Source organism: Prunus avium, chromosome 1, assembly GCF_965620075.1.
Source record: "Prunus avium chromosome 1, drPruAviu1.hap1.1, whole genome shotgun sequence".
In the NCBI taxonomy this organism is placed as follows: Eukaryota; Viridiplantae; Streptophyta; class Magnoliopsida; order Rosales; family Rosaceae; genus Prunus; species Prunus avium.
The window spans coordinates 43843868-43865994 of NC_142284.1; the positions used below are offsets into that span (position 1 = coordinate 43843868).

Here is a 22127-nt window from a genome sequence, read left to right on the forward strand (position 1 = left end):
GTTAATTTTAGGGTTCGTTTAGCAGCACTCTTTATTAAAGCCGAATTGGAATGTTTACATCAGCAGCAAGAGTGTCAAACAACCACTCAGGCCAAAGTTGATCCCATTTAAACTTCCCACCCACACGAGATACATGCGCCGCTACCAGATGAGCAGCTGCATTGCACCTGCGATTCACAAAAGTAAAAGATACTTGACCCACATGAGAAGCCAGTAACTTAATATCATGAATAATGCCGTCAATAGTAGTATCCGTCTTCATAGTATCATGTAACATCGCAACAAGTTGTTTACAATCTGTCTTCACCATCATTTGAGTTGAGGGACCATGAGAACGATTTTGGAAATTAAGGGACCGAAATGCAAATCGGGTGAAATTTGGGACCATTAGACCCAAAAATCCTAACATTGCTTCTCTTTTCTAGCAAAGGCAGCAAAGTAGGGTAGGGGCTTGCTAATTAATTAACTTTTTTTAATAAGAGCCCCACTTGGCAGCTGGCGATTCGAAAAGAAACAAATCTGACCTAATAAAAAAGAAGGGACCTAACCTGGCAGCTGGCGATTCGTATGGTTGTGATGAACCCATTAGGTAATAGGTCCTAACTCCCAAGCCGCAATGCCTAACATAGCCCTAGTGCTGTCGACGTCCCATTGGCCGAAGCAGTTAGGCTTCTGCATCCCACATGTGACACATGGCTAACACCAATTGCACCACTCCACATAATCTCTATCACAATTGGATCCGGTGTGTGGGCCCCGGTGTGCATGAGCCACGTCGGACATTTACGCTTATTTATAAATAAATAAAATCGTCTGCACGTCCCAATTAAACAACTTCTTTCAGTTAAAAAAAAATTAAACAAATGTTTTTTTGGTTGGATCCCATAAAACAACTTAAAGGCGGAGAAAATGACTTCGAAGCACCGTGAACTATAGCTTTATTTTTTTTCAGTGGAAGTCGTAGTCTTTGTGTGAAATGTTTTTCCAGAGAAGAAGAGCTGAGCCTGCGACTGCTTTCCTCTCGGGAAATAATTATGGGTATTTTTTTTTTCCTCTCGTTCTCTTATTTAGGATTTTTTAAGTTTCTAAATGTAAAATGTACATTTGGAGGGTTTTTTATTATATATATAATGGGAATATTTTTTAAGTGTTTTCTTTCAGTTTGGATCGCCTAAGAAGAATTGAGCTTGTTGTTTACCCAGGGTAACAATGACGGGTATTTTTTTTCTTTCGTTTCCCTATGTTTGGAAGATCTTTGTCTTTGAATTCGTGTTCACTTAGATTTCTTTTTTGTTCTTGTTCCGAAGTTTTCTGGGCTTTAAACTTTTCGATTTATTATTAGCTTATCAATTGATTGGGGTTCTTGTTAGTGATTCTTCTTTGGATTTAACTTTTTCTTCGATTTTATTGGTTACATAGCTTTTTTTTTTTTTTTTGGTCTTAAACCATGAGGTGGTCCTGAATGGGTATCAACTATGGGTGGCACCTTTAAGCCTTAACCACAACCCAGACTAATCCCTACTCACACCGAGTCGGCCCGTAAGGGGTAAAGTGTTGGCCAAAGTGGTGACTCCGTACGAGAGATTACATAGCTTTTTATTTATTGCAAAACAAATTTTTTGTTGACCTTTAAACTGTTTGGTGTTTTATGTTTAAGCTAAATAGTTGGCACTGTCGTACATCGTACTTTATTTGGCTAATTTCTTTTGTTAATTTTTTTTTAGTACAAGCGATAGTCTAAACTAATGAGAGGAGAATTTCTCACACACACACACAACTATGATGGTGTAGGTATTCGAACTTGAGACCTCTTGTTTATAAGTCAATGTCATTTTTCACTTAACCCGTTGGCAATTATTTTTGTTAATTGAGGAGATAAAAAGTGACTTTTTTTTTTTTTGCAAGTGCTTTATGTTGTGTATAAAGTGCAGTGAAAAAGTTTTGTAGTGTTGATAAAGTATAAATTTTTTTTTAAAAAAAGGTTCTATATTCAATGATAATAATTTGATGCAAGTACTATAATAAAAGTATAAATTGACAACAACTAAAAAGCAAGTGTATGAACTGTTTAAACAAACTAAAAAAAGGTCAATTCAAGTCTAAATGATCACAAGTGTGAATATCGTGGCAGCAACATCAAAGAGGTTTTGAAGTTGAGATTCGGAGGAAATTAGTGAAGTAGAAGAGAAACCAAATGGAGAAAGCTTGTGAGTTGTGCTTAGAGCTAAGGCCAGTTGTGTACTGCAAAGCTGATTCAGCACATCTGTGCCTTCCCTGCGATGCAAAGGTTCATTCTGCTAACCCAATTGTTGGCTACCATCACCGAACCCTTCTATGTGATTCGTGCAAATACCGGTCGGCGGATATCCAGTGTTTGGATCACCGGATGTTTATGTGCCGTGTATGTGACGTGAGCCTGCACAGGAAGTGCTCTCCCCATGGCCAGCATCGGAAACGGACGTTGGTCAGCAGTTTCACAGGTTGCCCATCTGCCAAGGACTTTGCAGCATTTTGGGGTTTCAAATTGGATGAATCTGATGGAGTGGGATCAAACAGTCAAAGATTTAAGAAGGTCGAGATCAGAAGGAAAAAAAAGCAGAAAAATACTTGAGTAATTGTAATTACACTGATTAAAAGTGTGTGCATGATCATAACTTCTTATAAGTTATAAGAGATGTGTATTATAAATATATCTTGCAGATATCTCATGGTCATGGTCATGGAGGTCACTATCAGAAAAGAAGTACTGGCAATAGTTTGATTCTGGACCAGATTCTTGACTTGAAAAGGCTTCAGCTGAGTCAAGATCAACCAAATCAAGAGAAATCTTCTTCAGTGCATGAACATCAAAACCCTTCAAGGAGGTTGGAACATAGTCTTGATCATCATCATTTACAACATTCCCAGGATGATCTCGGCCGCACTGGATCTCAGCAAAGGGACAGCTGTCTACCTGATCAGGGTCTGATGGTCAAATTTGATCCTTTTCCCTTTCCATTTCCTGAACAGCTGGAGCAATATTTTCCATCATCTTCAGGCACTGCAGGATTTCTATTGCATACAGAATCATTTGGGCAGGGTAGAAGCACAGTGCAGAATAGTCCGGTATGAAAATTCCATATGAATGAAGAGTTCCAGTTTTCATTCTGTTATGTATGTGGTCATCTGAATTCTCTATGACTTGATTTTGCAGCTGTGGTCTCAAAATATGCAAGACCTTGGGGTTTGTGAAGAACAAGCTTATGATCATCAAGATCCCAATACACCTGATGTCGATTCGACATTCCGAAACTTCGAGGAATCATTTGGAGGTGATCAGCAAGATGTGTCATACTCCTTCATGGAGAAGAAGGGCCATGCAAGAGCAGCCAAGGTGTGTGTGAATAATGATTTCCATTTTCTTGGTTCTTTTCTTTCTTGATTAAGAAATAAGTTATTGTGGTTGTTATTTTATCACCATGACACTGACTTTTGGTTCCATTTTTCAACAGAGATAAACTTACGAAGGCAATCTCAGCAGTTAGTGAATGAAAGTTCTATATAGAGCTCCAGCAAGTTTGTCATTATTTTAATCATGAGTGTTTTATTATTATTCTTTTATACTATATTATGTTTCGTGTACATAAATACCTCACAGATAAACAATGTTATCTACCTGTGTTAATTACACATAATAAACAATGTTTTCTTCTTAATGTAATTTTCTTTTGCTATTTGTGTAGCCTCGTTGACCTTAACAGTGTTAGGGTGATATATGCCGTTGATCAGATCTCGTGGTCAACAAATTCAACGGCCTCCATAAGATTTAGCCATCCACATGATATTCACAGGCCCAAATGAAAATCCAGCTGGCAAGAGCTGTGCGGAACAAGCGAAACATAGCCAACTGTCATGAAAATGAAATAGAAACTATAAAGCAGTTTGTTTAAAAGGAAGCTTAATTATATTGAGGGACTTGACAACAATGCAACAAGAAAGTGTTTGCCAGAGCAGTGGCACTGCTATTGGGAGGGAATGTGGGATCTTATTATGACGCACCAAACATCTGATACTAGATTTTGATGGGAGAGCTATCAGACAAGCAGGTAGTTAAAGCTGTGATCAAGAAGCAACCTCCTCCCAAAATAAAATCATGATGCCTTTCTCTTCTTAATCGTAATCTGTCTATGTCATAACCAAAGCTGAATATTGAAGAGCGCTGCCCCCAAAAGGGAAAATAAAACCAAGATCACCAGTTACTCGGTAGATTTTACGGTGTTATCGTCAAACTATCACGTAATGTTATTAATCAATTAATATTATGGTAATTGTATTAATTTATTAACTGTATATTAAATTTATGAAATATCAATAATTCATCTCGTATTATAACTCTTGAATTAATAACACCACGTGACACTGATCCAACAATTTCTCTTCTTGCTCACTTCCTCTAGTTAAGCTTCCAAAACAAGCAATTACAATATGATTTTGTGCCTCCGTAGCTAACCGCAAGTTGATCATGTTTGACAGCATGCATAAGCTGTCTCACCTCCTAACATCTTTAATTTCCTAATAAAGGGATAAATATGTAGAGCCATTAAGATTGAGTAACTTGGAACTCTCATGCACAATGATTTTGATATGATTAGAGATGTATCAATTTCTCAAAGTAATTGTTGGAAAGGAGATTAGCACTAATATTAATTTACCCTACAATATTATTGAACAACTTATCAAACCAGATTGAGCATATGAACTACTGAAAGTGAAAACCATGGCTTACATAGAAATAGACATTGGTCATACAATGTGATTGTGCCTAATGGTAAAAATATAAATGTGACGGTAATTCAGTCATTTAAAGTGGATGTTTGGGATTTGTAACATTTATTGCTGGTGTGCGACTGCTCACTGTGCATGTGACTACGGACTTGCTATTTGTAACTTCGTGTGTGAACACACAGAGAGTGAAAGTATCCCCTGCGGGTGCGTGTATCTTTAACATCATAATGCCCCCACATCTGGTGAGTTATAATGTTTCAGGGCCGTTTGATCAACTGCATCACAATCCAAAGGCTCAAATTAGCTGATGAAACAACTTCCTGCTCCACAGTCTTAACTGAATCGATTCCTCAATGACGAAACAGCCCCTACATAATTCAAAGAAGCTGGGATAAGAGTGAGGGCAGATCAAGTAAAAAACATGTAGCTACCTTGATCGTAAAGCTGATATGGCATTCGGTTAGCACTGTCTTCAAAACAGTTTTGGATTCGTTTTGCTCCTTCCCTTTCCCTCCAAATGCCTCCACCCATATCCCTGCGCCTATAAAACAAGCCCTGTACCGGAGCACCTCCATTCGTCACTCTTTTCACTCGAACCGATCGGAGGATCGAGAGCCTCCTCTGTTGCTTCTGAAGGTAAACCATTACTGTGCCTCTCTCTCTCTCTCTCTGTTTAACTATTTCTATAAATTACGATCCATCCAAACAGCTTTTGTAGTCTCTGCTTTAATGCTTTGTTCGATTTCTCATCAATTTGTTTGATATATCTTTTTATTTTCCTTCGAAATTATTGAAATCTGGATCTTCTTCCTTAGCTTAATTAGCTTGTTGTGGAGATTTAGAGCAGTACTTTGTAACATTCCAGAGTATCAAACGGAAGCTTCCAAGTAATTTTCTTGATTATAAAGCGAGATAGATTTCTTGTCTTTTTTTTTTTTCTAATTGAAGTTTTGTATTGTCTCTGTAATTCATTTACAGCAAAACTCCAACCGCGGAAATGCACAACGACACCGCCTCCTCCACCGCCAATGGCGGCCTCGCCACCTCATCGCAGTTCAAATCGCAGGCTCGCTCAGACGACGCCGTGTTCTCTTCCCTCTATTCCGCCATCTTCGATCGCAAGCCGTCCCTCGCTCGATACAACGAATCGGAGCCCGACGTGTCCTCTAATCACCCCCACCGCCAACTCTACCACTCTCTCCTCGTCCAAGACCACCAGGAGATGGTCAACCGCCATAGCCGCACCCTCAAGCAACTCCACGAAGCCTCCGAGGAAGCCGACGCTCTCCGCCGCGAGAACATTCATCTCCGCGCCCTCAATCTCGAGCTCAACAAGCATCTCAGTCTCCTTATCCACGCCTCCGTCCAGAAACAGTTCGTTTCCCCCGGTTCTGTGGAGACGACACCGTTTGGGATCGTAAATAGGCTTCACGGCATGAGTATTGATGACAAACGAGCAGAGGAGGATGAGTCCGACGAGAGCCCTACCAGCGTGATCGAGAGCGAAGGCGCCGACGCCGAGAATATTGATGTGGAGAGGTTTACGCTGCCTAAGAGCATATCTGTGAGGTCTAATGGATACGTGAAGGTTGCTCAGCCCGGTCCTAGCACTGCCGCTGGGACTCGGGCCGCGACTCGGCCTCGCACCGCCACTACATTCAACGCTTCAGTAAGTCATTTCCGATTTACTCTACTATTGAATTTTCTTTATTTAATTCACAAAAAAGATCCTTCTTGATTTGTAGTCTAATTGCTATGCGATTTTTATTTTACTTCGTCTGTTTGTGTGGCTCACTACTAAGAAACGTAGCGATTGATTTTTAATTTTTTATTGCGGTAATTAGACTGCTACTTCAGGGTTAACTAATTAGATTGAGAAGTGGAATTGCTTGAAAATGTTCACCAATGGAGGATGAGATCCATCGAGTACTAGAAAGAACTTGCTTGATCTCATCGCACGTGTTTCTTAAACTTGAAGTAGTGCAAAATAATGCAGTATCTGTTCATATTTCAATAAAACCAGTTTTTCCTTTTCTGCATTTTTGCTTCAATTTTATTTTTTGCCGTGGAAATCTTATTTGGGATCCTAGGATTTAGGCTGCAATTTCATTTACATGAGCAATATGCAGTTATTGTTTGACATTGGGATGATGTAAAGAGCCCAAACACCCAGTTTTGATTCATTTCATGGAATATGTACGTCAATAATCCATATGCACACTGCACCTGATAACGCGTAAGAGAGTCATTTGTTATAGACAATGCATAATGCATTAAGTACATGTACATTGACACAGTAGAGATTATATGATTCTATCTTTACAATTCTTGAAATATTACTCAAATGTACGTACTGTCTCAATTAATGTTTTTTGTGTACTGATGGTGGTGGGCACTGATCACGGTGATGCAGCAAAAGGTGTACGTTCCTGCTGGAGGGAGGAAGGAGCAGGAGCCACTTGAATTGGAGGTGTACAACCAAGGCATGTTCAAGACTGAACTCTGCAACAAATGGCAGGAGACCGGTGAATGCCCTTACGGAGAACACTGCCAATTTGCACATGGGATTGAGGAGCTCCGCCCGGTGATTCGACACCCACGCTACAAGACAGAGGTCTGCAGGATGGTCCTTGCTGGTGTTGCCTGCCCATATGGTCACCGATGTCACTTCCGCCACGCCCTCACTGAGAATGAGAAGTTCATGGGTCCAAATAAGCCCAGGGCAATGAAGCTGGACAGGTAAAATATCAGGTTTCATAAATATGATGGCGACGGAAGAGTAATAAGATCACAACTGAGGTTTGAGTAAACAGGAGAGCCAAGTGTTTATATTACATATGCCTCCAATGGGAACGGTATATAACACCAATTATATGGTAAGTATAAAACAAGGACATGCATAACATAACAATAATTAGTGTCATCTATGCTCTGCGGTGAAAGTGATCAGGAAAGTGTGCAAGGCTTCGTAGCCCGGATGGTGGAGAAAAATGATGAGGTGTATTGAGAGATTTGAGCTCTTGTTTCATTTTGTATCTGTTGTTTTGGGGTTCCATTAAATATGACTTTTGAAGCATCATTCATATATACATACATTAGGAATTTGGTGATGTCAAACCGAGCAACGAAGAGACTCTTTTTAATCATGTTGTTGTTTGGTTCTGATTGGACTCATATAATTCAAAAGGCTATTCCTCTCACGCAATTAATTTTCCTCGTATATTTCTTTAAATTTCCCTTGGATTGAATGATTGTCCATAATTGCCCATCTTCCTTACAGTTCCTTTGTTTATGCTGCCGTATTGGGGCAGGGCCAGATGCTGAATTTGTTAAGTAATGCTCTTTTTTTTTTTCTTTTGGTCTGAACCATGAGGTGGTCCTGGATGGGCCCCAATTATGAGTGGCACCTTTAAGCCTTAACCACAATCCAGATTAATCCCCACTCACATCGGGTCGGCCCGTAAGGGATAAAGTGTTGGCCAAAGTGGTGACTCCGTACGATAGCAGAAGTAATGCTCTTCTTTTATTTGTTCTTTATTTGTTTTTTCTTATTATTCTTCATATTATTATTACTTCTTTTTTCTTTATAAAATTCCGAATTATTATTTTAATTTGGTATCGAGATTCACTTCCAAATGAAATGAATTTTGCGGGGGGAACGGAAGCCCATTCATCTTAGGCTATTAGCCCAAACAACCAAGATAGTGAAGAAGATGGAGAAAATTTTGGGCGCAGTAATGTTAAGAAAGGGCTTCATATTAGTCTAGCCCAACCACTGATCTCATGGGGAGGAGGGAAGAATTTTAGGCCCACTCATCTTAGCAAATTATTATTATTTCTTAACTGAACGAACTATACTCTTTTTCAGGATTTTTTATTTTTTTTGGGGGGATGAATCTGAGTAAAAAAATTGAACTCGTACGAAAATGTTAAACCCAACTTTGATTAGAAATCCGATAAAAGAAATAAACTTGGGGGTGGTGTTGGGCCTAGTGAGTTGGGGTTCTAAACTACAGTTGACCCAAGTTTTGTTCATTCAACAACAAATGAACCAGTCCAAACTACAACACTAGGAGAAAATGGGGATGGAGGTAGGGCTACGTGGCAAGCCAAGTCTATATTTAAAATAGGGTTGCTTGCTGCTGTCCGTGGTGATACGAAGAAGCGAAAGAAAGAAAACAAAAGAAGAGGCTAGATGAGAGAAGGGGGAAAGGGAGAAAGAGGTTGAGGAAGTTTGGGGATTGGGTGGGTTTGGTAAGAAAACTTGATCATATATCTGAATGAACTAGTCTCCTACCGATTCCACCCATTCCGATGATTTCCTCGGTCTCCTCCTTTTCCCCTTTGCTGTCCTGTCCAACCCTTTTCCGGACTATTATCAGATGCTGCTGGTAAGTTGGTAAGATCGCTTGCTCTCTCTTATTAATTTTCCTTTTTCTTAATCTAAAAAAATTCATATTTCTGTTAAGTTTACGTTATTGTAGGACCAAACTGAATTGAGCTAAAAAAAACAGAGAGTAAAGAACTGTGGATCAGATTCATATTTGTCTTTCCTTTGATTGATTTATTATGACGCTTAATTATAGTTGTTCTTATTGTGATATCAATTGTATATTCGTAAATGAAACAAGTGTTGTTTCTGTTTCAGTTGTTAATTAGCCCGCCGTTAGTTATTACGATATTAGGAGTGAAATATACAACACTGGCCAGTGGCCAGCCCAAGTTTATTGGTTTTAATTACCCCTTGATTATGTAATTTAATTATGTAAGTTCTATTTCCCATTTATATATATATATATAAATAAAAGAAAATAGCCTTCTTTCATACGCAGCTTATTATTTCCTTTGCGTAAGACTAAGAGGAAAGAAAAACTGGATGAGTGTGAGGCCATTTTCATTATGATGTAACAGAGGAAACTTTGCAAATTAAGAAATAAATAATGCTCAACTTGTACACTAATATGAATTCGGCTCTCTGATATAAATCAATTTAAGATTTATCCAGTGCGATGCCATTGCTAGCTAAAATACATGAGATTTTGGCCGGCCCTGCAATGGGAACTGCCTTTGGCTCTACCTCTACCTCTACCAAAGACGTGACATGCTAATTGGCATACATCACTTGTATTATAAGCTCGACTTGAGTTCAGTTCCTCGAACCAATTTCCATTCGAATTCGAGGGCATTTGGAATCTCTTTTCCCCAAAGATGATGCTTTACCCGAATTTAACGATTCTTCAGTATCCTCTTTCCGGGGCTTTCATCTTTTGGGTTTTCATTGGGCCCATTGTTGGGCTTTCATCTTCGATCACAAAGAAATAAATAAATAAATAAAGTAATTTAAGCGGGACTTTTAGAAATTCCAGTCAATGAACTCTCAATCACCGTCAGACCAAAAGAGAAAACAAGTCCCAAAAGATGCCTTACTGATATTTACCCTTTTTAACCCTGAAAAACACACAAGTTTCCTCACTGGTTTCTTATATATGGAGAGGGAAAGTGACTTTACTCATAACCACCACTCAAATACAGAGAGAAGGAGATCAAAGGCTGGCAGCAAGAGGAAATGGAAATTTTTGGGTGAGAGGTTGCCGGAAAGAATACATAATATTCACCTAAGTTTTGATATTAAATTCTTTCCGAAACCTCCCATTCCAATGATTTCCAGCTATTCCTTTCTTTTCTCCAACCCAACACAACACAAGCAGAGTTTGGTAAGCCTTATTTGGTTGTCTCTGTTTCTTGAATTGTTTTGATTTTGTGAACTCATCAGACTTGGATCTTCACTTCCCATGTTCTTTTTTCCTTTTCTAAGATTAGTTGTGATGAAATATATGGGTCACTCTCACTTCCCATCCCAACAGACAGTGTATAATTCTGGAATTAGTAAATACAAATACATGAAGGACTCACGGTCACGGATCATTACACGGTCTGCTTGTTTTTTATGGAGTTGTCAAATCATCAATCACGCTCTTACTTGTTTTCTTTTACTTTTTCTTTATTATAATAAATAATTTAAAGACCTAACTTTTCTTTTTCTTATTATAGAGCGAGTGCCTTTATTCTATTCCACCAACCAGTCCAAGCCACCGATACTTAAAGGCTGAACCCCTCTCCTCCAAAATAATTTGTTCAATTCACATCAATGGAATGGTTCCTTCCAGTTCCAGATGAAGAGAGAGAGAGAGACAGAAAGAGAGAAGAGGGAAAGGGAGAAGAGCTTGAGGAAGTTTTTGGCCATGGGAGGTTTGGCAAGAAATATTTATTATATATTCAACTACTTCAAGTTCTGTTTGAAGTATGTATGTATAAGTAGTTCTTGCCTATTCCTCCCATGCCAATGATTTCCTAATTGGGTTCATCTCTTTCCCTTGCTTTTCTTATATCTGGACAATCGTTTATTTTGTGAAGGAAGTCACATGGAGATGGAGCTCAATTTTTATCAATTTGTTCAACTCATTTGGGCTGGCTTTTTACAAATTCCACCACTGATCACGTTTATCAACAAACTAATAAGTAAGCTGCTTCTATACTAATGACCAAATATATTGAGATACCATTTAACCTAAAAATCAACTCCCGCATTGAATTGAAAAGTAAAAGATATAGATGAAAGGTAAAAGACGCACTAAAATATCGATAATATCGAAGAAATATCGAGGTTATTATTATTTTTTCGAATCTTAAGATATTTTGAAATATATCCCCTTGAAGTTTCTTATGTTTCCATAAAACCCTCTCATGTCTTGAAAATTACATAAACATTCTGTGAGGTTTTAGTTTGTTTTCACACTCTCCCTTTTCGTTGATTGTTTGTCCAAAAATTGAGATTTCATTGAAGAAAAAAACTTATACAAATGACAAAATTAACCCCAATGAAGTATATGCAATCTAATCTCATTTGGAGAATTAAAAATCAATGAAAATAAGTTTTGTGAAAATAATTTAAAATCTCAAGGGTGTTCTTGTCATTTCAAAAACCTCAAAAGAGTTTTTTTGGAAAAGTTGAAAATTTCAGGAAATATTAGTGTAAATAACTCAAATTTGAATATTATAAAAATTCTATGTGGTATTAAGTCACTCATATATCTTACTATATAATATATATAAAGTGTAAAATATTATAATAAAATATTATAAATAAATGATTATAATGTATTTAATTTTCTTTCATTAATTACTACATATTTTGCTTGTCAATTTGCTATATAATCAATTTAAATCAATTAAACCCATTATATAATGCATTTACTTCTAATTTTTTATAATAAAATAATAAATAATTGAATAAATAAACGCTCTTCCTAAAAAAATATTCGAAGCTTTTCTTATAATTTTCATTTTCTACCGACCGTGGTCCGTGATTGATTCCTTTCTGACATCTCTGTATCAAATTTGCAAAATTTGGGTCGGAAACAGAGTAGTCGGGCGTACATTGATATCATAACCGAAAACTTTTTTTTTGTGTGTGGACGAAATAACCAAAAACATAATCATGAGAAGGAAAAACGAATACCCCAAACCACAAGCAAGCATTGGATTCCAGTCGAGGACCAAAATCTAAATCTGTGGGGTCAAGTCAGTCTGAATGCTCTGCTCTGTTCAGAAACTTTTTTTTATTATTCTTTTGAGGAGAAGAAAAATAATAAATCAATATACATTTATTTATAGAGGAATGCTATTCACAATCGCTCAAAAGCGATTCTCACAGCACTTGCTAGACACGTGTACCCGTTCCCATCCTTTCTTTTTTTTAATTGTTTTTTCTCTTTCTTCTCTCGGTTGCCTCCCTCTCTCTCTTATTCTATTACTTTTCTCTCTTTCTTCTCTCTGTTGCCTTCGTCTCTCTCTTTTTTCTATTTTTTTTTCCATTGCTCTCCCTCTATTCTCTCCTCCTCCTGCTTCTTCTCCTTCTTATTTTCTTTTCCCCGTCTCCGTCTTCTTCTCTGTATCTGTCTCCATCGATGGGTTGTAAAAACCCAAACCTTTTGTAACACAAAAACAAATACCTCAAGCTTTAAAAACCCAAACTTCTTCTTCTCTGTGTATGTCTTCCCCCAAATCACAGTTCTCTCCCTCAGATTTCTTAACTTTCTTCTCTCTTTTCTCTCTGTTTCTCTTCTCTCTCTTTTTTAATTTCTTCTTTTTCTTCTCATCTGGTATCCGAGAAAGAAACCCATTTGATGGGTCTCGGAAAAATTCTAATGGAGCTATTGGTGCTGGAGGTGTAATCCGTGACTCTACAGGGGACTGGGTCACAGGGTTTACAGTTAATTTGGGTAAAGGCCAAATCTTAGAGGCTGAGATATGGGGGCTGTTCTTTGGTCTCAAATTGGCAGCTGAAAAGGCATCCCCAACCTTGTGGTTGAGATGGATTCTGCAACTGCAGTTCAGCTTTTGAGAGAGAGACTTAAGACTTGAGATTAAAAATGGAGGGGAGTGCTGAGGTTTCAGACCAGAAAAATAGAAACAAAAGGGCTGTGCAGGCCAGAGAGCACGGAAGGGAAGAGGAAATGGAGAGAAGGAAGAGAAAAAAATAATAGAATAAGAGAGAGAGGGAGGCAACCGAGAGAAGAAAGAGAAAAAACAATTAAAAAAAAGAAAGGATGGGAACGGGTACACGTGTCTAGCAAGTGCTGTGAGAATCGCTTTTGAGCGATTGTGAATAGCATTCCTCTTATTTATATCTTACAAGTGATGCAGAACGCGTTTTTGATAAGTTTACGCGTCTTGGGATAAGTTTTTGAAAAATATCAAACGGCAAAGAAGGGTGCTTTGACCGTCCCATCATCCCCATTAAACCCAAAGCCATTTTAGGCTTGAAGCAGAAGATGAAACTGGAAACAGGGGTGGGAAAGGCATAGTAGCGTTTAGGAAGTTTTTGGAATGGTAGTGTTGGAAAAGAAGAGACTCAAAAACCCATCTTTCTTTGCCAACCCCGCCCATTCCAAAGATTTTCTAAGCCTACTGCCTTTCCCTTTCTCACTTGTTTTTTCACTAGACAACAGATTCAAACACCCAACAACAAACCAAGAAACTTTCTTCTTGTTTGCTTGCAATATCATACAGAGATAGAGAGAGAGAGTGAAATTAAAAGAGAGGAAGGGAAGAAGGGGGAATGGAAGTTGCAGTAGGGAGTTTGGGGAATGGGAGGATTGGGAAAAACATGCACCCGAAGTGTTTGTGAATATTACACAAGGAACACAAAAAAGGACTTCTTCCCAAACCTCCCATTCCTATTATTTCCTACAGTTGCTCTCTTTCCCTACCTTTTCCCATTTTGTTGCGTCATTATACTTTGTGAGATTGACTTATTACAACTGAAATATTGATTTGTCTTCCCTTCTGTGTTTTAAAACTATGTTCTGATGTTCACGTTCTCATCTTTAGGTGGCTTGGGTGATTCATTAGTGTTGTTCTCCATTTTCTTTGCCCTTTTGCTCGTTTTATGGGCTGGTATTATAGCTAGCAATAACTTATCTTGAAGATGTATTTTGTAATTTGGGTGGGTTTTGTTTTGCAAATTATAATTTTGGAACTTTTATTTGCATTGCAGATCCTTCAAGTAAATACCGAAGCGTCGATGGATACCCAGGCCGATGTTTTATGAATTATACAAGTCAAGTGAGCTTAGCTCTGCCGATGGTGATGGAGAGCGAGGCAAAAGCGCAGAAAATTGTAGCTTTTAATGCATAGGTTCAAACGTAAATCTGAGATATATTGTTAACAACAATCAGTGAGAAATGTCTTTGCAGCTCAGAATCAGAAGAATAATTTCTGAATACTTTACTAGGGTAGGGTGTTTTTAGCACTTCCATCAGTTTTCTTTTCGTTAGTATTTTAAAATTTGCGATTTCTTATCCTACTTTTAGCGGCGATTTCTTATCCAAAGGCTGATCTCGACTCTGCATCACCCTTCACCATATTAATGAACCGACCAAAAACCCATTGGTGGTGATGGTCAATATGGAGAAGGAGATCGAAACTCTTTTTGTTTGTTTTCTGGTTCCAATCCAGCCGCCGAAAGGATAACGCAGTCCAAAGATAGCCTAATAGAAAATTTTCACTGGTTTAACATTTGGTCCAATAAAAAATAAAAGTTAAAATGATTATTTTTTATTTACAAATATTAAATATCTTCTGAGTAAAGAAGCTCTAAAAATTAGGTAGGGGTAGGTAAGGTATAGTACACACCAGTTTGGCTTGGTATAAAGGGTTAAAAAAGGAAATTCATACTAGCTTTGTCTGGAAACAAATTTACTTTTTTGTAAGGGTTCTTAATTGCTGTGGATTGGTTTTGGAAGACGCGTGGAAGGGGAGCTAGGGAATTTATTTTTAATTATTTTTATAGGCAAAATTGTAGCAGTGGTTCATCAAATAAGATTCGACTTTACTTTTCGTTCTTCATGTTGCAAAATTATTATTGCCATCTATCATTTAGATCTTGTGTTGTACTATTGATTTTTTCGTCAACTGAATTAAAAATTTCTGTCAAAATTAAATGCAAATTAGGAAATTTATATAAAATATTTATTAGATAAATAAACTCATTGAAAAAAACCTACGTCTCCCCATTTGAGCGTGTGGGGAAGGAACGTTCTTGAGCCACCCAAAGTTGACCTACACCTTATTGGTTGGAGGCAAAGAAAATCATGTTATGCATTTTACTATGTCCAGATAAAATCCATCATGGTTTGGAGGGGAAGTGGTTGACATAATAGAGTAGACTTGAAATTTATCACCAGAAGGTGCTGGATTCTTTGACCCATCTAGCATGGTTTGGATGGGCATATTTGGGGGAAGAGGATGGCGTGCGGTTGGGTATGGGTAGAAGGGGGTGGTGGCTAGGTAAAAGTCTTATTTACACACAAAATATCCATCATGTGTTTTGATATGTGAGTTTTGACCGAAAAACAAATCGAATTGACGGAAAGGAAAGGACTAGTGATGCAACGGAAAGGACTAATAATGTAACGCTAGATCTAATTAAAGGAGGAAAAGAATGGATCTCTTTAGTTGATTTCAATTTTCAAAGGGGACAAATTTCTTTCCTATTCCAACAACTCTCGCAATTTCCTTAGGTTTATTCCCTTTCCCTTTCCTCTTCTTGTCTTTAGTACCCAACACATCGCATCCATAAAAACAACAGATTTTTCTGTTAGTTCATTTCTGCGGTTTCCTAGTGTTATTTTTCCCTATGTTTTCCTGTTTGTACCACCTATGTTCTCCGCAATTGAAGTTGAAGACTGAAGCTGGAACTTGTGTCCAAGTCTTCTTAAAATTCAATCAACACCCTTTGTATTGTGTTTGTACCAAACGCAAACTGAGTTGTAGTTTATTGAGGAGATCAATAGATCTTGTTTGCAACACTTCCTAGTCAGAGTTTGTATTGTGAATATTTTAATCAAAAATCAATGAGACAAGTTTTGAATGCCTATTTTTTACCTAGTCCAACACAAGTTGTTTATACATATCTGATCGAAAGTGATCGTCAATTTTTTGCGCATCAACACAAGTAGCGAGTCCAAAGCTAACAAGAGAAAGGGGTTGTTGAACTATGAAATAACAACACGGATAGCTTTTCTGGAATAAACAAGCAATTAACATACTGTTCAAATTGGCTAGCAAATCTTTTGCATATGTTTTTTTTTTTTTTTTTTTTTTTTTTTTTGGGTTGTATCTTTTGCATATGTATGTATAACAAGCAAGTTCTAAAAATATCTATAGTTTTTCGGAAATATCAGTGGTTCGAAAACATTGAAATTTCTATGGAAATATCATGAAATTATCAATAACGATAAAAATTGAATAAAAACTACGGAAATTGTTATAAAAACTTGAAAATTTTTCTTGAAACTTTGAAGGATGTTCATTTAGTCAATTATCCATTACTTTATCACAAAAAATTGGAAGGAAATGCATTGCATGATGAGTTTAACTTATTTAAGTTGATTATATAGCGAGCTGACAAACACTGTGAGTGTAGAAAATATGTAGTGATTAATTAAAAAAGATTAAACACACTATAATTATTTATTTATAATGATTTACTACACTATTTTACACTTTATACATTAGAAGATACATAAGTGACTTAGTGCCACATAAAGTTCTTATAAGGTTCAAATTTGAGTTATTTACACTAACACCCCTTGAGCTTTTCTGCTTTTTCACAAAACTCCTTGAGGTTTTAGAAATTATAAGACCACCCCATGGGGTTTTAAATTGTTTTCACAAAACTCATTTTCATTGATTTTTCACCCAAAGATTGATGATTTTATACACAAAAAAAAAAAAAAAAAAAAATCTAAATAACAAAGTTGGCCTTTGAGATTAGATTGCATATACTTCATTGAGGTTCATTTTGTCATTTGCATAAGTTTTTTTCAATGAAATCATCCATTTTTGGACAAACAATCATCGAGAAGGGTTTTGTGAAAACAAACTGAAACCTTATGAGGTGTTCGTGTAAATTTTGAGACATGAGGGGGTTGTGTGAAAACACAAGAAACCTCATGGGGTGTGTAAATAACTCTTCAAAATTTTCATTGTCTTCATCATCTCGATATTATCGATATTATAGCGATATTTTGGCAAAATGTTGCTGAAGTGTGAGAGAAATTATCAACGTTGATTTTTTCCGATATTATCGTTACTTATATAATATGTGTATGGATATGTTCTAAAATAATATAGATCCGAAAAACGATAATATCCTCAATATTTCGTTGATATTATCGATATTTTAGTCCTTGATAATAAGTTCTCTTTTCCTTCTCTTGTCAATCCTCGAAATGTTACATATAGATATAGTTGTGTTGTGGACTTGTTAGTCTCTGTTGGAAAAAGTGGGATTGTATTTCTTGAAGTTGAAGGCCTATAAGGGCTTGTTTGGTACAACTCCTTGGCTTGGATTGGCTTGGCTAAAAGTTAATCCCATGTGTTGTTGTCACTTGGTCCTAGTATTAAATAGGATTAGTAATCCCGGGCCCACCAAAAACACCTTCTTAGGTGTTCTTAGCTAAACCCATGTGAAAATGAGGGACTATTAGTCCCGAACAAAGCTCTGCAACCAACTCCACCCAAGCGCCAGCGGCAACCACCGACCACCCAAACAGCAATCACAACCACCGACTATGGGTTGCAGATGGCGATGGCAGGCAACAACAGAGATGGCAAACGGCGACGGCAGTCGGTGTCAACGACGACAGACCACTACGGCGATTGAAGCTGTTCCACGATTTCTCTTTGGGTCTTCATCAATTTGAGTTTGCTTCTGCCTCTCTCTCAAGTTTGTTTGTGGATGATGATTTTGGTGTGGATTGTGGATTTTTTGCCATGATTTAGGTGTGAGCTCCTGCCTCTCCCTCAAATTTGTTTCTGCAAATTACTTACCACACCAAAGCCAAAGTATCTGAACTGGATGATGTTTTTAGGTGGGGTAGAAATTAGAAGAAGAGAGAATATTGAGAATAAGAGAAGGAGAGAGTAGGGAGAAGAAGAGATGAAAAAGAAAAGACGCAGAGACAGAAGATGAAGAAGAAAGAGCACAGGAAGAGAGAGAAGAAAAGTAAAAATAAAAAAATAAAAAAATTCATTTGCTTTATTTTTAAATTTTAAATTTTAAATTTTTTTAAAAAATTTAGTCCTAATCCAATCGTACACCAAACGCAGTACTAGGCTTATCCAGCTTATGCCAAGCCAAGCCAATTCAAGACAATCCTAGTGCTTAGTCTAGTCCATGACAGTCCAGCGTGCCAAACGAGCCTTAAGAGCCCAATAGTTGTCATCTTTCATTTTCACCAAGGAATCCCAAATGCAAATGTAGCAGGCAGAGCAGACATGCGTATTCGATCTGATCATCCACTTCCCCAAAAATAAAATAGAGAGCACTCTCTTTTCTCTTTGATTGGTGGTAAAAATGGAGAAAGAGATAACGTATTCTAGCGATAGCCTCATTGAATAAATGATGTGTTTGTTTTTTTTTTTTTTTTGTCTGAACCATGAGGTGGTCCTGGATAGGCCCCAACTATGAGTGGCACCTTTAAGCCTTAACCACAACCCAGACTAATCCCCACTCACACCGGGTTGGCCCGTAAGGGGTAAAGTGTTGGCCAAAGTGGTGACTCCGTACGAGAGCAGGGATCGAACTCCTGACCTCTCTTAAGGAATGAGAGTGCCGAACTACTCACACCAACCACCTTGGTTGATGTGTTTGTTCTTTTCAATCGGAAAGAAGAAAATAAACTTTTTTCTTATGCGAAACTTATCAACTATTAGTATTACTACTCAAATTGAAATTTTAAAAATTACCCAAAAATTGAAAAATAAAAGTTAAAATGATATGTATATTTTTTTATACAAAATATCAAACATCTACTAAATAAAGAAGTTTTAAAACCTATAAATGAATCGGATTTTGATTAGAGTACTTTGTAATTAATAGAAGATGGATTGGATTTCTCTATCAAATAATCCGATTACAATTTGAATCTGGTAATCCAATTAAAAATGAATCTGAGTATGGATTATAGTTGATTTGATCTGACTTAATATGAAGTCATTTTTTAAATTATATATATAGTATAAGCGATAGTCTAAATTAGAGGGGAGAAGATTTCTTACACATACACAATTGATGTCATGAAAATTTAAACTTGAGACCATTGATCTGCAAATGAAGACTCTTTTCAATTGGACATAACTCCGTTGAGATAAAGGGTTAAAAATGGAAATTCAACTAGCTTTGTATTTAAAAAGTTTGATAAGGGTTCTTAATTGCTGTGGATTGTTTTTGGAAGACGCGTGGAAGGGGAGCTAGGGCATACCTCTCTCCAATATATTATATATATATATATATAGTGAGGGTTGAGCAGGTCAAAAGAGCCACCCAACCTGAAAGGGGAGATAGGCCATAGCGCCATGGAAGAAGAAGGATGAAAAGAAGGGTGGGGATAGGAAAGGCTTGAGGAAGCTGTTGGAGTGGGGGAGTGGGAAAAGAATGGATCTCTTTGGTTGGTTTAAACTTTCAAAGGGAAGAAATTTCTTTCCTACTCCACCCATTCCTGCAATTTCCTTAGGTTTCTCCCTTTCCCTTTACTCTTCTTGTTAGAATTTTTGGTTGAAACAGAAGGTGTTGAGGTTTGAATTCATTCCTGTACTAGTGTTCTTTTTCCTTCATTCTGGTGGTGTTGTTTGTAAGAAACAGAAAAAACTAGTGACTTATTATATATTGACTGGATCTGTGCTTTGATTTTGTTTACTGATGATAATTTGCAGGTGCAATTAATTGTCTTTCAAAGTGTTGTGTTGGTGAAGAAGAACAAGTGATTGAAGGCGGTGGAATTTGTGTTCCTAGTCATTGCTAGGTTTTGTTGAACTTGAGATGAATGGATGTTGTATTTGTATGTAACTAAATAATACTTGTATTCCGCGGCAGCCAAAAATCAATGAATGAGACAAGTTTTGAATGCTTATTTTTGTAGCGAGTCCGAAGCTAAACACGAGAAAGGCGTTCAACAGCTTTGCTGGAATTAATAAACAAGCAAAATTAAATTAACACGAGAAAGGGCTTCTCTTTTCTTGTCAATCCTCGAAACGTTTTGATCACTAGGTGAAGTGTGATTTCCTTTGAGTCCTGCTAAATGAAATGAACACAAACAAAGACGTTTTGATCTAAACTAGGAGTGTGTAACACTGACAAGACGTGTCTAAACTTGTCTTATAGTTTGTCTGAGTTGGACTTGGAATCAATATCTCCCCTTGCAATGCGGATTCGAAAGCCTTTGAAATCCGAGAGTGAGCTGAGCTGATCCTGATCCATCCAGCACGATTCACGACAAAAGCAGATCACATTACATGATATAAAGTTTTGTTTCTCTCTCTCACCTCGTCATATGCCTTAAACTCTGGACACTCCATGTGTTCATGCGTTCTAGAATTCTTATTCTCTTGGATTGAAGTTAAAAAAGCCCACTAAGCAAACCGGACTTGAACGGAAATATCAAAGGTGGGCCTATAATTGCTCAAGTTGAGGGCCCAGTCGTTGTCATCTTTCCTTTCCACCAAGGAACCCCAATACGATGATGCAACTTGCAAGAGAAAGGGAGACGGACTTTATCCCGAATCTCCAAAAAGCAACATATTTACATCTTCACTCCACTTCATCCTGTTGTACTCCATTAACGGCACACAGTTAAAAATAAATTAAAAGTTAAAAGTAACTGTTTACTGTATAGGTCCATGAGCCTACTACGAGGGATCCAATGCGGAAGCGTGCGTGTTGGCTCGGTTGGACGCTACTTTTTGGTCCAATGGGGCGCCTTTGAATCAAATTGGATCCGGGTTGGGGCGCTGTGTCTCTGTCTCTGTGTGTGGGAATGGGAATGGGAATGGGACCCACGCTTTGTTGCTAGCTGAGCTTAGCTTAGCTTAGATGGACTATTATCGAGGCCTCACGCGCCGCTTCCTGTCCACCAATCACTGGACAGTCAAGGGACACATGGCGCTTTATCAGAGATCTATCTATCTCGAGTATCCAATGATTGTAGTTTTCTTCACTACTTCTGGCTGGCTGGCTGGCGGGTTCGGACTCGGAAAACTCACTCTCAAGCTCTCAACATTATTAAGTAAGTTGATGTCAAAATGACGTAATGGAGACGTAAAATATTGTGCTTGCTTGCTGCTTCAGAAGAGTTTCCTTTAATTAATTAGGAAATAAACGATGATCATGGAAAATGCTAGTCCTCGGATTCTAGGAGCTGCTGGGGCCCTCCCTAACCTAATGCATGATGGGTCCCATTTATTATTTCTCTATCATGGCTCCATCCCAGTGTCAACTTTGAACAGAATCATCACTCATCACATCAATCATCATACTGAGTACTGACTGATAAAAACAACAAGTCGTTGGATCAAAGATCACAATAAGGCTGTTCAGGCAATATCACAGCAGTTTTGATAGAGGGTTTAGGTAGGTTATGGGGTTAAGTAAACCAACAACAAACAAACTATAATGACACAAATCACTTTGCCATGGATACGTCCATTCCATGACATGTAAAATGCAAAAGCTATAATAAAGACGAAGCATAAGTCAGCGGTGTGAGATTCTCTTTCTTTCGCTTTTGCTACTCTATTATCATTATTTTTATTTCATTATATTTGGAAATAAATGGATGATGATGATGATGATACTGAACTAAACCAATCCTGCACAGGTTGGTAGGAGTCGCTGTCTCCATCACTGATTCACTGGTGGTGCTTCTGTAACATCCCTCCCTACCATGCGCAAGTATTTTTTTTCAAACCGCAAAGGTTGGCTCTGGCCATCCCCACCTCATTTGACAAACTATCATAAT

The 22127-nt window shown here is 37.6% G+C and overlaps 1 protein-coding gene and 2 long non-coding RNA genes across 3 annotated transcripts; all 3 read left to right on the top strand.

The window, feature by feature from the left end:
* The first annotated feature begins 840 nt into the window (after window positions 1–840).
* On the top strand, window positions 841–7967 carry LOC110748379 (uncharacterized). The gene is made up of 6 exons (XM_088248761.1): window positions 841–2572; window positions 2701–3105; window positions 3194–3375; window positions 5580–5651; window positions 5743–6433; window positions 7178–7967. The coding sequence occupies exons 1-6, from the start codon at window positions 2195–2197 to the stop codon at window positions 7505–7507; spliced, it is 2058 nt and encodes a 685-aa protein (XP_088104887.1). The 5' UTR covers window positions 841–2194; the 3' UTR covers window positions 7508–7967.
* A 3878-nt stretch (window positions 7968–11845) lies between these two features.
* Window positions 11846–14541, top strand: LOC110765423 (uncharacterized). Its single transcript, XR_002528029.2, has 2 exons — window positions 11846–14223; window positions 14324–14541. It is a non-coding gene; the product is annotated as an uncharacterized LOC110765423 (long non-coding RNA).
* A 2983-nt stretch (window positions 14542–17524) lies between these two features.
* LOC110765422 (uncharacterized) lies at window positions 17525–20243 on the top strand. The gene is made up of 2 exons (XR_002528028.2): window positions 17525–19908; window positions 20047–20243. It is a non-coding gene; the product is annotated as an uncharacterized LOC110765422 (long non-coding RNA).
* The last annotated feature ends 1884 nt before the right edge of the window (window positions 20244–22127 follow it).